Source organism: Engraulis encrasicolus, chromosome 22 (genome assembly GCF_034702125.1).
Source record: "Engraulis encrasicolus isolate BLACKSEA-1 chromosome 22, IST_EnEncr_1.0, whole genome shotgun sequence".
NCBI lineage: Eukaryota > Metazoa > Chordata > Actinopteri > Clupeiformes > Engraulidae > Engraulis > Engraulis encrasicolus.
Window position 1 is genome coordinate 48,872,472 of NC_085878.1, and position 13,538 is coordinate 48,886,009.

At 39.2% G+C, this 13,538-nt stretch overlaps 1 protein-coding gene across 1 annotated transcript; it reads left to right on the forward strand.

Moving 5' to 3' along the window:
- Window positions 1-483: 483 nt before the first annotated feature.
- LOC134438323 (guanine nucleotide-binding protein G(o) subunit alpha-like) lies at window positions 484-12,969 on the forward strand. The gene is made up of 8 exons (XM_063187868.1): window positions 484-832; window positions 1,006-1,048; window positions 5,702-5,843; window positions 6,681-6,841; window positions 7,967-8,095; window positions 11,317-11,446; window positions 12,055-12,208; window positions 12,777-12,969. Exons 1-8 carry the CDS (start codon window positions 715-717, stop codon window positions 12,962-12,964), a joined length of 1,065 nt encoding a protein of 354 aa, XP_063043938.1. The 5' UTR covers window positions 484-714; the 3' UTR covers window positions 12,965-12,969.
- Window positions 12,970-13,538: the final 569 nt, after the last annotated feature.

Sequence of the window (13,538 nt, forward strand, 5' to 3'; positions counted from 1 at the left end):
CCGTCACACTGCTCCCTTTCGGGCGCCATTGGGTGCTGCGCTCTTGCGCGGGTGAGGCATAAATGCACTTTTGCTGTGTGCAGTGTGCACTTGTGTGCTGTGGAGTGCTGTGTCACAATGACAATGGGAGTTGGAGTTTCCCAGTTAGGCTTTCACTTTCATTATTTCTGCCAATCACATTTTATTATTAGTGGCTGCTTCCCCTTTTGAAGCACACAAAGATGTTTTACTTCTTCTTTTCATCTTTAACGTTGATGTATAGACCAGGTCAGATCACATGGGGCTGGGCTTATGACTGATCGGTCTGAGAGTTGAAAAATTGTCCAGTTGAATTAAGGTGGGCACGTTTGGATGCCTGAAGGGGGACTGACAGGAAACCATCATTCTCATTCTCAGGCAGAAAAATGACCACTGATGTCAGAAAACCCAGAAGTCTGTAATCCCAGCTTTAGCGTGAAGTGGGTGGCTGGGTGGCCTGCCTGACGTCAGTGGGATAGGACTGCTTTGGGGACAATCCTTATCACTGCTTGATCTCCGCTCTGAGCTCGGCCGCTTCACATACAGAGAGAGAGCGCACCAGAGGAATAAACCGATCTCTCCGTTTTTTCCTGATTTCTTTTTTTTTTGTTAAGGCAGTGATAAAACAAAGGAGGAGGACAAAAGCGGTGGAGTAAAAGAGTAACAGAAGAGTTGTTGTTGTCGTTACATGTTGTCATGGGTTGTACACTAAGTGCAGAGGAACGAGCGGCTCTGGACCGGAGTAAAGCTATTGAGAAGAACTTGAAGGAGGATGGGCTCGAAGCTGCCAAGGAGGTCAAGTTGCTACTTCTCGGTGAGAAACAGAAGATGGCTGTGTGTGTGTGTGTGTGTGTGTGTGTGTGTGTGTGTGTGTGTGTGTGTGTGTGTGTGTGTGTGTGTGCGTTTATGCGTGTGTGTTTGGAAAATGAGATGTACCTGCTCTCAACTTTCTCACCTCTACTACACTGATGTCTCTTGTGTCCTTAGGTGGGGGTGAATCGGGCAAAAGCACCATTGTAAAACAGATGAAGTAAGTGTGTGTCATATTATACACTCATGGGTGCGTTTTTTGTAGTGGGTTTGGTGTAGTTGTCAGTGTTCTATTGTCTGTAATGGTTTTAATGTTTTCAGTGCTTCAGTGACAGTTGTGTCTATAAGTGTCTCCATCTATGTATCACTCACATAAACACACACACACGAAGCCCCACGGTAATCTTAATGGGGAGCTTTTAAAACATAATCTACTGTCATTACAAGCAGCCAGTAATGCACTGTACCCACTCTACACGGAACATCACATACATACTGTACATACATACTGTACGTTACATACACTGTATGTACGTACATACATACACATACATACATACGCTGTAGCCTATGTTACATACATACAGCCTACTGTATGTGAGTATATATGTATACATACATACATACATACATACATATATACATACCGGTACATATATTCATCCCGTGTACAGTACATTATTCACAAATGCATAGTGTACATTCTGCATACTGTACATAAATACATGCATAGACATACATAATGTGCGTCTAGGCCTATGCATGCAGAGATAAACTGTAGCTTTAGTACAAAATGTGTTGTAAAATCTGTGTTCAGTTCTGTAGTGTAAAACTCTACTTGCTTAACTGTAACATGTTCTCTCCAAGACTAGTTACCATAAACATGCATTTTATCGTACAAAGTGTTGTACATATGCACTTCCTTTACATAATCACGGATAGGCTACCTTGTTATGTAACTGATCCTGTCTTCCATGACAATGTCCGACTTGTATATATGCACCTACCTATATATGAGTTTTTATTTTTTGGGTGATGTGAGTATGAAAGTGGTGCTGTATGCAGCTGTATTTTTTTCCTTTTAAAAGAAAAATTGCGGTATGAATTGTATATCGGCACATTAGTGAAGGCCCTTTGCTATTTATCAGCACCCTAATTGATTAAGGGAAATTGTAACCTAGACAAGGCCGGAAGCCAGGCTGTTCTGTAATCATATCGATTAGTTGAAATCTAGATCACAGACCCAGATCAGATTACTAGATCCTACTGTCCAGTCTGTCTAGTAGTATGCTGTTGCATAACATATCATATTGCAATAGAAGTATTTAATCATATTCACTTATTATTATTTCAAATTATTTTGTTTCATTTGATGTCGAGACAACGCTCCACGGAATGACTTTATTTCATGTCTAAAATCTATGCAGTTTGATTCATTTGTAGCATACAAGTCATTGACTTAAGAGAAACTTAATGTCACCTGCGACCAGGCAGATTGTGTCGTCATGGCCTTGAGGCTGGAATGGTTTGTTATGAAATCAGTCAGACAGATTGTAAACAACAATAATATAACAGAACATATGTATGCCCAGTTAGGCTCCAAAGAGTCTCGCTCTAATGCAGAGCTTAATCATATAAATCTGAACTTATCTGTGTATTAATGTATAGAGATAGAAAGAATTTGTGTTGCTGGTTGCTGGAGGATTTAATGTTTTTTTTTTTCCCGTCGACGGTATCATTTGTCCATTACTGTTGTCCTGATTCACTAAGTAATCGTATCACAGTTTATATGGGCCATTTCCTCCTGTATAATTAAATTGAATGAAAATACACTGTAGCCTGGGAATAACATGGAATGTTAAGTCTTTAAAATAATGGTACTTTTAATGTGATTTTTTTGGTTACATTTATATTGTTTTAGATATATTAATTTAGAAACAATAAGAATAATTGTACCTAATATCATATCCTACTTCCATTTGCGTTAGCGTTTAGTATAAAGCTCTGCTCATACCGCCACTTTCATTTTTAAAACTTAACATTAGAAAAGCTCTCCACCTTGATTTTAGCATTATTGTGCACTGCACATTAGGGTTTCTGATTATTTCTGGGAAACATAAACATTAGGAGTAGGACAAAATCAGAATTGGTAGTAATTTGTCAGAGGAATAGTTATCTCTGGATTTAGGCCCTACTACATGCTAGTTTGGTATGCTAACTAGCCAGCTGTTTTAAAATCTTCTTAAGTGCTACTAGGCTTACAGGTAAAATGGTGGAATACGTTAAAAAAATGTGGGGACTATGTTCTAAACAATGTATTCAGGTTTGTTGCTCAATCCAATCTCGAATACTAGCTGACGTCTCAGAGGTGGACTTAACATATGGGTCTACTACTGATGCGGCTAAAACCAATCAGGCCACTCATTTGGTAACAAACTGAAACTACAACAAAGTTTGCTTACTTACATCAGTGCCTGAACCCAAAGACTGTTTGTCATGTATGCTTATTATATAGGATTTATCTACTCCTTCAGAAAATTATGTTACATCAGTAGGTCTAACTGTCCAAGACCATCTAGTATAGAAGTTTACATGAACAAATTTAGGCTATAGTAACAAGGTGTCCGATATGCAGTGTGTGTGTGTGTGTGTGTGTTGTGCTCAAATATATTGCGCAAAAATATTTGACTCCATGAGAATTGAAAAATATTATATTACATAACAGAGCAATGCTAGCTCTCTGAAACACACTGAAGCAGTAGTGGCTCAAGATTCATATGCACCATAGCGTTGCACCATGGAAGATTACATGCCAAGGTTTGGAGGTGCTAAGGGAGTGGACCTGGTGGATAGCCCACCCACACTTTTTGCAACACTGCACAAAATTATGCAACCAAATCAGTCTGGCAATGCTTTGTAGGCTATCTGCCATTTCAAGGTTGGCCAATATTACAGAATACAATCAGCCATTGGGTTTAACGTCATAATGTGTGTGAACTATCTTCAATGGGTGGAGTTTCAGTTTAAAATCTCAACGCATAGGCCTACATCAGGGGTGGGAAACCTTTTTCATTTGAGGCGCCACTTCAAATTTTATAAAGTCTTCCAAGGGTTGTACAATGAACACAATTCAGGATTTCCCCCTGCACTTTAGGCCTATATTCAGTGCTTAATTTGAGGGGGAGCCAGGGGGAGCTAGCTCCGGAACCTCAGACGAGAGCTCCGGAACCTTAGATGGAACCTTAGGGAAAGACATCACAGATCCCCCCTCCTGGGGGAGCCACCCATCCTCCGCGCTCCAGGACCTCCCACTTGACAAATTAAGCACTACCTATATTATTTGTAGGTGGACACCATTTGCAACACACCCCACCTTCACTAGGTCCCCTGAAAATATAACTTCATTGTATTGCAAATGTAATTTCTAAGATTTCTTTTCAAAACATGTCATATTTCATGTGAAACAACACAGCATTAAAATTGCATCCGAATAAGATGGCCTCAAGGGCCATGAATGGCCCTCAAAACATTCCCACCCCTGGCCTACGTACATTATCAGAATTAGAGGTTGCAATATTTTCGTCTAGTAGCATTTCTTAGATGCACAGCTTTGAGAATTCAGTTAGCATGGAAGCTTGATCAGACTAAGCTTGCATGAGCTTCATAGTGGCGATGGTCAGGCAAAGTGGTTGCAGCAAATTTTTCAGCAAAGTGGTTGCAGCAAACTTTGCTATGAGGAGGGCAATGATGCCAGATTGGGTGGTTTTTTTTTTTTTTGTTGGGGGGGGGGGAATCATCAGTGTCATCTGGCAACCCGGAGGAGAGCAGGTGGTGCAGATAGCTCAGAATTCTGATGGGTGTGAAGTAAAAACTGGTCTAAACCTGCGTTAAGCAGGTGTGCACAGAGAGCCTGCTGTGACCTAGATATGAGTATCCAAGAGTGGCTTAAAAATGACCACAAAATTGTTCCAGTCCTATATTTCTTCAGCATAATTGCACAACTGAAGTTAGTGACCCATTTTAGTTTCAAAATGGTGGATTCCATTTGAACGTGGAGCAGTTTCCACTAGGGGAGTGGACCATTCCACTACTGGTCACTTGCCATAGCTCAAATACTCCCTCTAATGGCAAAGCATTGCTAGTGAAAGAACAAGAGGTCTTCTGCAGGTGGACAGTGGCCACTAGGGTTCTCTGGTGGTAGTGAAGATGGAACTGCAATTTCCAATCAATTTGTATTTAAATATATGACTACATTAGTAGCATCGCATCAGTTCAGAAGACTTGATTACTCTTTTGTAAAAATGTGTGTTTATTGTGAAACTGTCCTGTAATTGTCTTATTTTGAGTAAATGGGCACAGTGTGGAGTGGCAGGCAAGGACAAGGGACATTGTACGGATATTTTGTTGTGTTGAAGTGCCTTGGTATTGCACAGTAATGGGGCTCTGTATGGGAGTGAGGATACAGCTGCCAGTGAACAACCTGGGAGAAGACTTCCAATCTGCTAAAGTCAAAGAGGAAGTTGAAATCTGGCCTGGCCCTTTGGACACGAGCTCAGACTGTTTGTTTGTTTGTTTATTTATCAAGTTCTTTGAATTTTAGTTTAGTTTCTTGACATTGTAATGTCTATGCATTATTGTTTACATTAAGAGCCTCTGATTTTGACCATGTTTTCTTGACTGCACCACAGGTCCTTGTAAGGTCCACACACTCTATTGATCACCCCTACATTGCTGTAACACCTCTGACGCTTCATTGAAGCTGCATGATGCACATGGAATGTGAAAACAATTGTGGGGCTCCTACTGAATCAAAAATCTAATTGTCTGCAACGCTGCAACTTAACTTTATTGTAACTGTTTGTTTGTTGTGCAGGATTATCCATGAGGATGGATTTAGTGGCGATGACGTGAAACAGTTTAGACCAGTTGTTTACAGCAACACCATCCAGAGTTTAGCAACTGTCCTCCGTGCTATGGAAACACTCACTCTTGAGTATGCTGATGCTGGACGCAATGTAAGTAAAACATCCAGGTATGGTCCCTAATTGTGTCAATCGTAGGCACGCTCAAACCAGGAGATAGTTGCTGTCTGTGGGTGTGCATCCAATTAAAGTCCTGTAACCTGAATGTTTGAAAGTAACAAAAACCTTCAACTTCATCAATTACTAGTGCACTTTGTGCCAGCTCTTTGTCTAAGAGGGATGATTTTGGGCATTGTTATGCCTCTGATATAGTAGTTTAAAGGGCCGGGAGTACACCACCTTGACAGTCAGTACTATTGATTGCTGTAAAAAATTTAAATGTAGATGTTTGGAATGGAAGTTCTTTCAAAGTACAGTACATAGGCTATATGATTATGATCTGTTTGTTGTGTGGGGTCATAATGGTTTTGTTATATAATAGGCCTATATAGGATAATAGCAGGATAGCCTTACCTGTTTGGGTGTGTTGTTACTTTATGTTGTTCTATAGGCTTATAATAAAACTTAGTTGTATGTGCGTACTTGTGTACGTGCGTGTGTGTGTCCATGTTGATTTTAGGTACAGATGAAGGGTTCAGATGCAAAACCCCCTAAGCACCTTTTCAGAAATTAATCTTAATTCATTTTTATTTAATACAAAGCCATCAAAAGTGCATATTTTTACATTTTATTTATGTAATATAAATATTTGTATGTATTATCAAGTACATGAATGTAAACCAAACCAACAACCGGGTTCTCAAAAAATATAGAAGTGCAGGTCTTCAGAAATGGAGTTAGGGGGTTTTGCATCTGAACTCTTCAGATGTAACCAGATGTTGCCAGACGTAGCTCAACTTAGCCATTTGTGTGTGTTCATTGTTGCCACAGGCTGATGCAAAGTTGGTGTTTGACGTGGTGGGCCGCATGGAGGACACTGAGCCCTTCTCAGCTGAGCTGCTGGCCGCCATGATCCGCCTGTGGACTGATGCCGGCACACAGGAATGCTTCGCCCGATCCGCCCAGTACCAGCTCAACGACTCTGCACAATAGTAAGGAAACATTGAAGCTCTTCCCTACTATACTAATCATGTTCTTCCTTTAATGATGACAGCGTACTTTCCCATGCTTCCATAAATACTGCCACCAAGTGAAAAGTATTAAGTACTTACTCAGTTGCTTACTCACTTACTCCGTTATTGATCTGTGGTAACCATACATTCCATGGCATCTTGTGCAGTCTGCTCACAGCACTTGATTGCAGATAGAATTACACACGGTGACGCACGTCTTGCCCTTTGCGCATGTGCATGGTTAAAGGTGCACTGTGTAATATTTTGAATAGTTTATTTCCAGAATTCATGCTGCCCATTCAGAAATGTTACCTTTCCCATGAAAACCAAATTCACAAAGTATTCATTATGACTGGGAAAATTGTTTTTTCATACATGAAAAGGGAGATCTTCTCCATGGTCTGCCATTTTCAAAATCTAGAAATAGACATTTTTAGCGAAAAAACTTGCTGTACTTTGGTCATACTAGTAAATATTAGTTTATTGTTTAGCAAATATTCATTGACAAAAGGCAGCACCGTTTCAATGAGCAGCATAGTTGCAATACCTTCTCTGGCCACCATCCTACACAGTGCACCTACAAAAGAGTAACGATATAATATGAATATTCTCCTCTATACTGTATTAGCATCTCGTATGACAGTTTGTAGGGTTGGCAGTAGGGATGCAAATTATCGATTAATTCATTAATCATTAGTTGATAGCCTTATCGATCGACTTACGATTAATTGATAAGCGGCGTTTTCCCCCTGAAATCTCAATGTTTCTCTAAAAAACCTACTAAATCAAAAAAAAAAATAATATTGAGATAAAATACCACATTTAAGTTCTATTTCAATTCTTTAATCCAAAGGTGATTTAAATATTCCCACTATTCACACCCCTCCTCACACACACTCTTCACATAGCCTATCCATTTCACCTGGGTCTGTTGTCCGTTGAATTGTCGATTAATTGCGATTAATGTTTTTTAATCGATTAAGGCACTGATCGATTAAAGTCGATTAATCGATTAATCATTTGCATCCCTAGTTGGCAGCAATATAGCGTGTTGACTTGATTGACCTGATCTGATTACTGCACCCATCGTTTCCCTTTTTACAGCTATCTGGACAGCTTACAGCGAATCGGCTCTCCTGAATACTTACCAACAGAGCAGGACATTCTCCGCACCCGTGTGAAGACTACTGGCATTGTGGAAACACACTTCTCATTTAAGAATCTCAATTTTAGGTATGCAACATTGTTTTGTTTAATGGGAGAATACGGTTTACCCTATAAAAAAGTATTTGTTCATCATCTTCCACTTGGAAACAATGTGAGGAATGTGAAAAACTCAAAATAATCCTTCAAATAAAAAAAATACGTTGGGCATTTGCCGGTAACACTTCCAAATAAGGGGCCATAATTAACAGTAAAGTAGCTACAACCTAATACTCAAGTAAGGGTTAATAATCATTACTTAATGCCACATTAGACACATATTAATTGTTATTAATGCATATGTTGAGCATTAGTAAGCAGTTACTTAACTATTAGATAACTATTACCTTGTATTACCTAAGTTAATAGCATATTATTATTTAACTAATAGATAAGTAAGGGCACAGTTAATAGTTAAGTAGCTATCAGGTTATACTTAACTAAGGACCAAAATTAACACTTACTTAATACAAAAGTAAGGCATAACTAATGGTTAATTAATACATAAATATTGGGTTTTGGGACCCTTATATTAGAGTTGGCTGAGGATAACTAATGGTTAATTAATAGATAGATATTGGTGTTTGGGACCCTTATATTAGAGTTGGCTGCAGATAACTAATGGTTAATTAATCGATAGATATTGGTGTTTGGGACCCTTATAATAGAGTTGGCTGAGCATACCTAAAAGTTAAGTAATTAATTCACTGTGACATCTAGTTTTCACTCATTCAAATCACTGTAATAGTGGCAACAGGAGCCATTATATAGCAAGGATTGGATGTACTCTTCTCAATGATGGTGGGGTGATGAGATGTCATTTTTTCATGCACCACTAAACCACTAAAAACCCTACAATAAATGCAGAATATTATGAAGAGTAATAGTTTTGAAGCGAAACTAAACCATTCCTTTGTGATAATAGATTAATGTTTGAGAATATTAGCTCCAAGAAGAGCAGTGCATGATGGGTACGCAATCTAGAGACAACAATATTTCGATATTATTTAATCATTAGATATGCCTTGCTTTTGTATTAAGTAAGTGTTAACTAATAGTTAAGTTAAGGGTACAGTTAATAGTTAACTCGCTATTAGGTAATACTTAACTAAGGACCTTAATTAACAATTACTTAATACAAAAGCAAGGCATATCTAATGATTAAATAATACCGAAATATTGTTGTCTGTAGATTGCGTACCCATCATGCACTGCACTTCTTTGAGCTAATATTCTCAAACATTAACTTCATTATCACAAAGGAATGGTTTAGTTTCGCTTCAAAACTATTACTCTTCATAATATTCTGCATTTATTGTAGGGTTTTTACCATTAAAATTAATAAGTGGTACATGAAAAAATTACATCTCATCACCCCACCATCATTGAGAAATGTACGTCCAATCCTTGCTATATAATGGCTCCTGTTGCCACAATTACAGTGATTTCAATGAGTGAAAACTAGATGTCACAGTAGATTAATTACTTAACTATTAGGTATGCTCAGCCAACTCTAATATAAGGGTCCCAAACACCAATATCTATCTATTAATTAACCATTAGTTATCCTCAGCCAACTCTAATATAAGGGTCCCAAAACCCAATATTTATGTATTAATTAACCATTAGTTATGCCTTACTTTTGTATTAAGTAAGTGTTAATTTTGGTCCTTAGTTAAGTACGACATGACTATTAACTATTAACTATTAACTGTGCCATTACTCATCTATTAGTTAAATAATAATATGCAATTAACTTGTAACACAATGTAATAGTCAGGGGTGCACATAACTTTTTTAGGCCGTTACTCATATGCGCACCAGCAAATATGTTTTGGTACGCACCTCATCCGCGGTTAAAAAAAAAAAAAAAGTCCACTGTCTGCAGGGTCGAAGGATAAAACATTCTCACCACGAACGTTGACATGCTGTTTGAAGGCTAATGCAACTGGTGAAAGGTAGCCTAATCAAATGTGTTGTTAGTTTGGTATTCTTTAAATCTTAATTAGCCTATGGTACAGGTAATCTTCAAGTTAAGTGTTTATTGTCTGGATTTCATCTATTTTTGCCGATTTCGCCGTCATGCCTGTTAACTGATGCACAGAGGGGGAATAACTTGTATGCGGTGTCTGTTTGGAATATGGTGGGAAAAACCTGACGAAATTAAGAAGTGGAGCTGGCCGGGAACTGCGTGCATTTAAGAAGCCACGCGCATGGATGCATGCTTTCAGTTTTTAACTTCTATGCATCGGAGTTGCCAATGAGAATGTCGGGAGTGCGCGTCCATTCTGGGAATTAACAGACGGCACAATTCCATAATGATGGAGGGAGGACGAGAGAGCCAGGAGCTCAACTCGGTCGCGCTCGCACTGACTGTCGTTAGATTTATAGGCCTAGTTGATATGCGAGTGACATGTCTATTTTTAGGCATTCATGCGAAAACGGGACACATCGCGTCCCTTACCTGTTCAACACGGAACGCATGCTTTCACTACCACATACAGAACGATTTCGCATTTCAAGGGACTGGCACTACATTTCTGTCCGCTCATCATTATCAAGCCACGGCTTGGACCCACTTCTCAGAAAGTTTTGTTTTTTAAATCTCGGACTCAATTTTCTTTGCTGTTGACGAAACTCCAAAGAAACTGATTAGGCTACTGTTGTATGTTTCTTTTTGGACATGTTTGACCATTCACCAACATCAACAGTCTGTTGAGATAGTCAGTACGCAAGTGCGCCGTAGTGACCGAGGTGGCAGTACGCATTGCTAATTTTTGGTGCGCATGCGCACCTGCGTACCAGTTATGTGCACCCCTGGTAATAGTTATCTAATAGTTAAGTAACTGCTTACTAATGCATTAATAACAAGTAATATGTGTCTAATGTGGCATTAAGTAATGATTATTAACCCTTACTTAAGTATTATTTTGTAGCTACTTTACGGTTAACTATGGCCCCTTATTTGGAAGTGTTACCGGCATTTCTTCTAAAACCCATACAAACACTGGCCTAAATGTTGACTCAACTGAATGGAAGTAATAACATGACTTGATTAAGTTGAGTCAACAATATGAGCTATGTGTAGGCCTAGTGTGTGTTCTTAGATGTAAAATTAAATATTATTTTTGGACACAGATGGCAGTTTGAGATAGACATAAATCAAACATAAATGGCTGATTTAAAAAAAAAACATGAACTGAGGGGACAATCAACAAATGTCTCACTTGTACGTGTGATTTGTTTGTTAGATTGTTTGATGTCGGTGGTCAGCGTTCCGAGCGTAAGAAGTGGATCCACTGTTTCGAGGATGTCACTGCCATCATCTTCTGTGTGGCCATGAGCGGCTATGACCAGATGCTGCACGAAGACGAGACGACGGTGAGAAAGAAAACATTTGAAACATATCCTGGATTTCCATATATTTTCCTTTTGATTGTGTTTACTGTCGTATAGAACCCACCTGTATAACTGCAGAAAAATATTCGGTAACACTTTATTTTAACAGGGCTTTAATTAGCCTACAGAGTACTTACTCATTAAGTACAGTTGAATAACTGGTGTAATAACATGTGGTGTAACAACTGTAGTACATGTTATTACATCGTACTCACAATGTGTATTTTTGTGTATCTACATACCAAGGATGTCTTAGGCCTCCGTTCAGCCCTTTGCCTCCCTGGAAAAATTCATCACTTTGTCAAAGTATTGTAAAACCACCTAATAGTGCATTATGGCCATTATTGTCATTATGGTAGCCTATGTCGATACATAAAATATATAATGTAATAACATGTACTACAGTTGTACTTACATGTTATTTCACCAGTTATTCCACTGTACCTAATGAGTAAGTACACTGTAATTAAAGCCCTAAAGTAACGTGTTACCAGACTACTACCACCCTAGTTACAGTACAGTACTGCTGTTACAACACATCCATTCATACCTTCACACCTTACTCTTTTGTGTGCTCTTTTGTTTGGTAGAATCGAATGCACGAGTCGCTGCAACTTTTCGACTCCATCTGCAATAACAAGTTTTTTGTGGACACCTCCATCATCCTCTTTCTCAACAAGAAGGATTTATTTCAAGAGAAGATTACCAAGTCTCCTCTCAGCATCTGCTTTCCTGAGTATACAGGTGACACATCTGCAGTGTAAATAAAATGTCTTGAGCCAGCTGCCATGAGAGAAAAGTTTAATCAACCTGTAGCCCACATAGTTGTCTTGTCTGACTTACTGCAAAGACTTCAAACAGAAGAGAACTTTAAGTCGGGTCACCTCAAATCCTTTAGTTGGCCTTTTTAGTATTCTCATTAGTTCCCATCAGTCATTACCTGTAGGTCAACGAAACAAAGAATCACGATACAAAATCTACTCATCAAAGAGGCCTCCTACACGAAACGTTATATGCCTCCCTACTCTACATTTATCCACACATTACATGTTGCTGCTTATGCCCTACTTTATAATCTTCATGACCAAATTTTGTTGTTGAATCTCGTTTCTGTCCACTTAAATACCCACACATTATATAAAACAACACAGCATATTACACATTCCATTTTAGGACATTAGGACAAATCTTTTCATTTTTTAATCTTGTTAAAACCTTAAGACAATGTTTTTCGACATTTAAACTAAAAAAAATGCATACTGCACAGTGTTATGGATGAAAAATGCCACATTGTCACCTTTGGCCCCTGCAGGAAACAATTCATACGACGACGCCACAGCTTACATCGAGAGCCAGTTTCAGTCCAAGAACCGGTCAGCCAACAAGGAGATCTACTGTCACCTGACGTGCGCCACTGACACGGGCAATGTCCAGGTGGTGTTTGCAGCCGTCACAGACATCATTATTGCCAACAATCTGAGAGGGTGTGGCTTATACTAAAGGCCTCCCGGCATCATCATCATCATCCTCATCATCATCCTCATCGTCTCTGGTGGCCATATGGGGAAAGCTGAAAGAGCTGATGCCATTGCTGAACTGGTGGAGGATGCTGGAGACACGACAACCGTCCTCTCCTCTGAAGTCAGCCTGGTTGTGCGTGTTTTCAATGTGCGTGTGTGTGTGTGTGTGTGTGTGTGTGTGTGTGTGTGTGTGTGTGTGCATGCAATTTTGATCCTCTTTTGAAATATTCTGTAAATATTGTTAGGGGGACTGAGGCTACACCTGTGGTGTGTGTGTGTGTGTGTGTGTGTGTGTGTGTGTGTGTGTGTGTGTGTGTGTGTGTGCGCGTGCAAAAAAAACCAATGCCGGGGGGTGGGGGATCAGGGTCTCTTTAAAAATTACTTGTTTGTCATATTCTGTGCTTAAGGTCTAATTGGGTCTATTTTATATTTGTTGAATGCGGCCTGCCAGTCTGTTCCTTCAATGAATGCATGAGTTGACGAGTGATCAGTTTGTTACACAAAAATAGTAGATGAAGACGGTTTGTGGATCACAATATCATGTATCTCTGCCA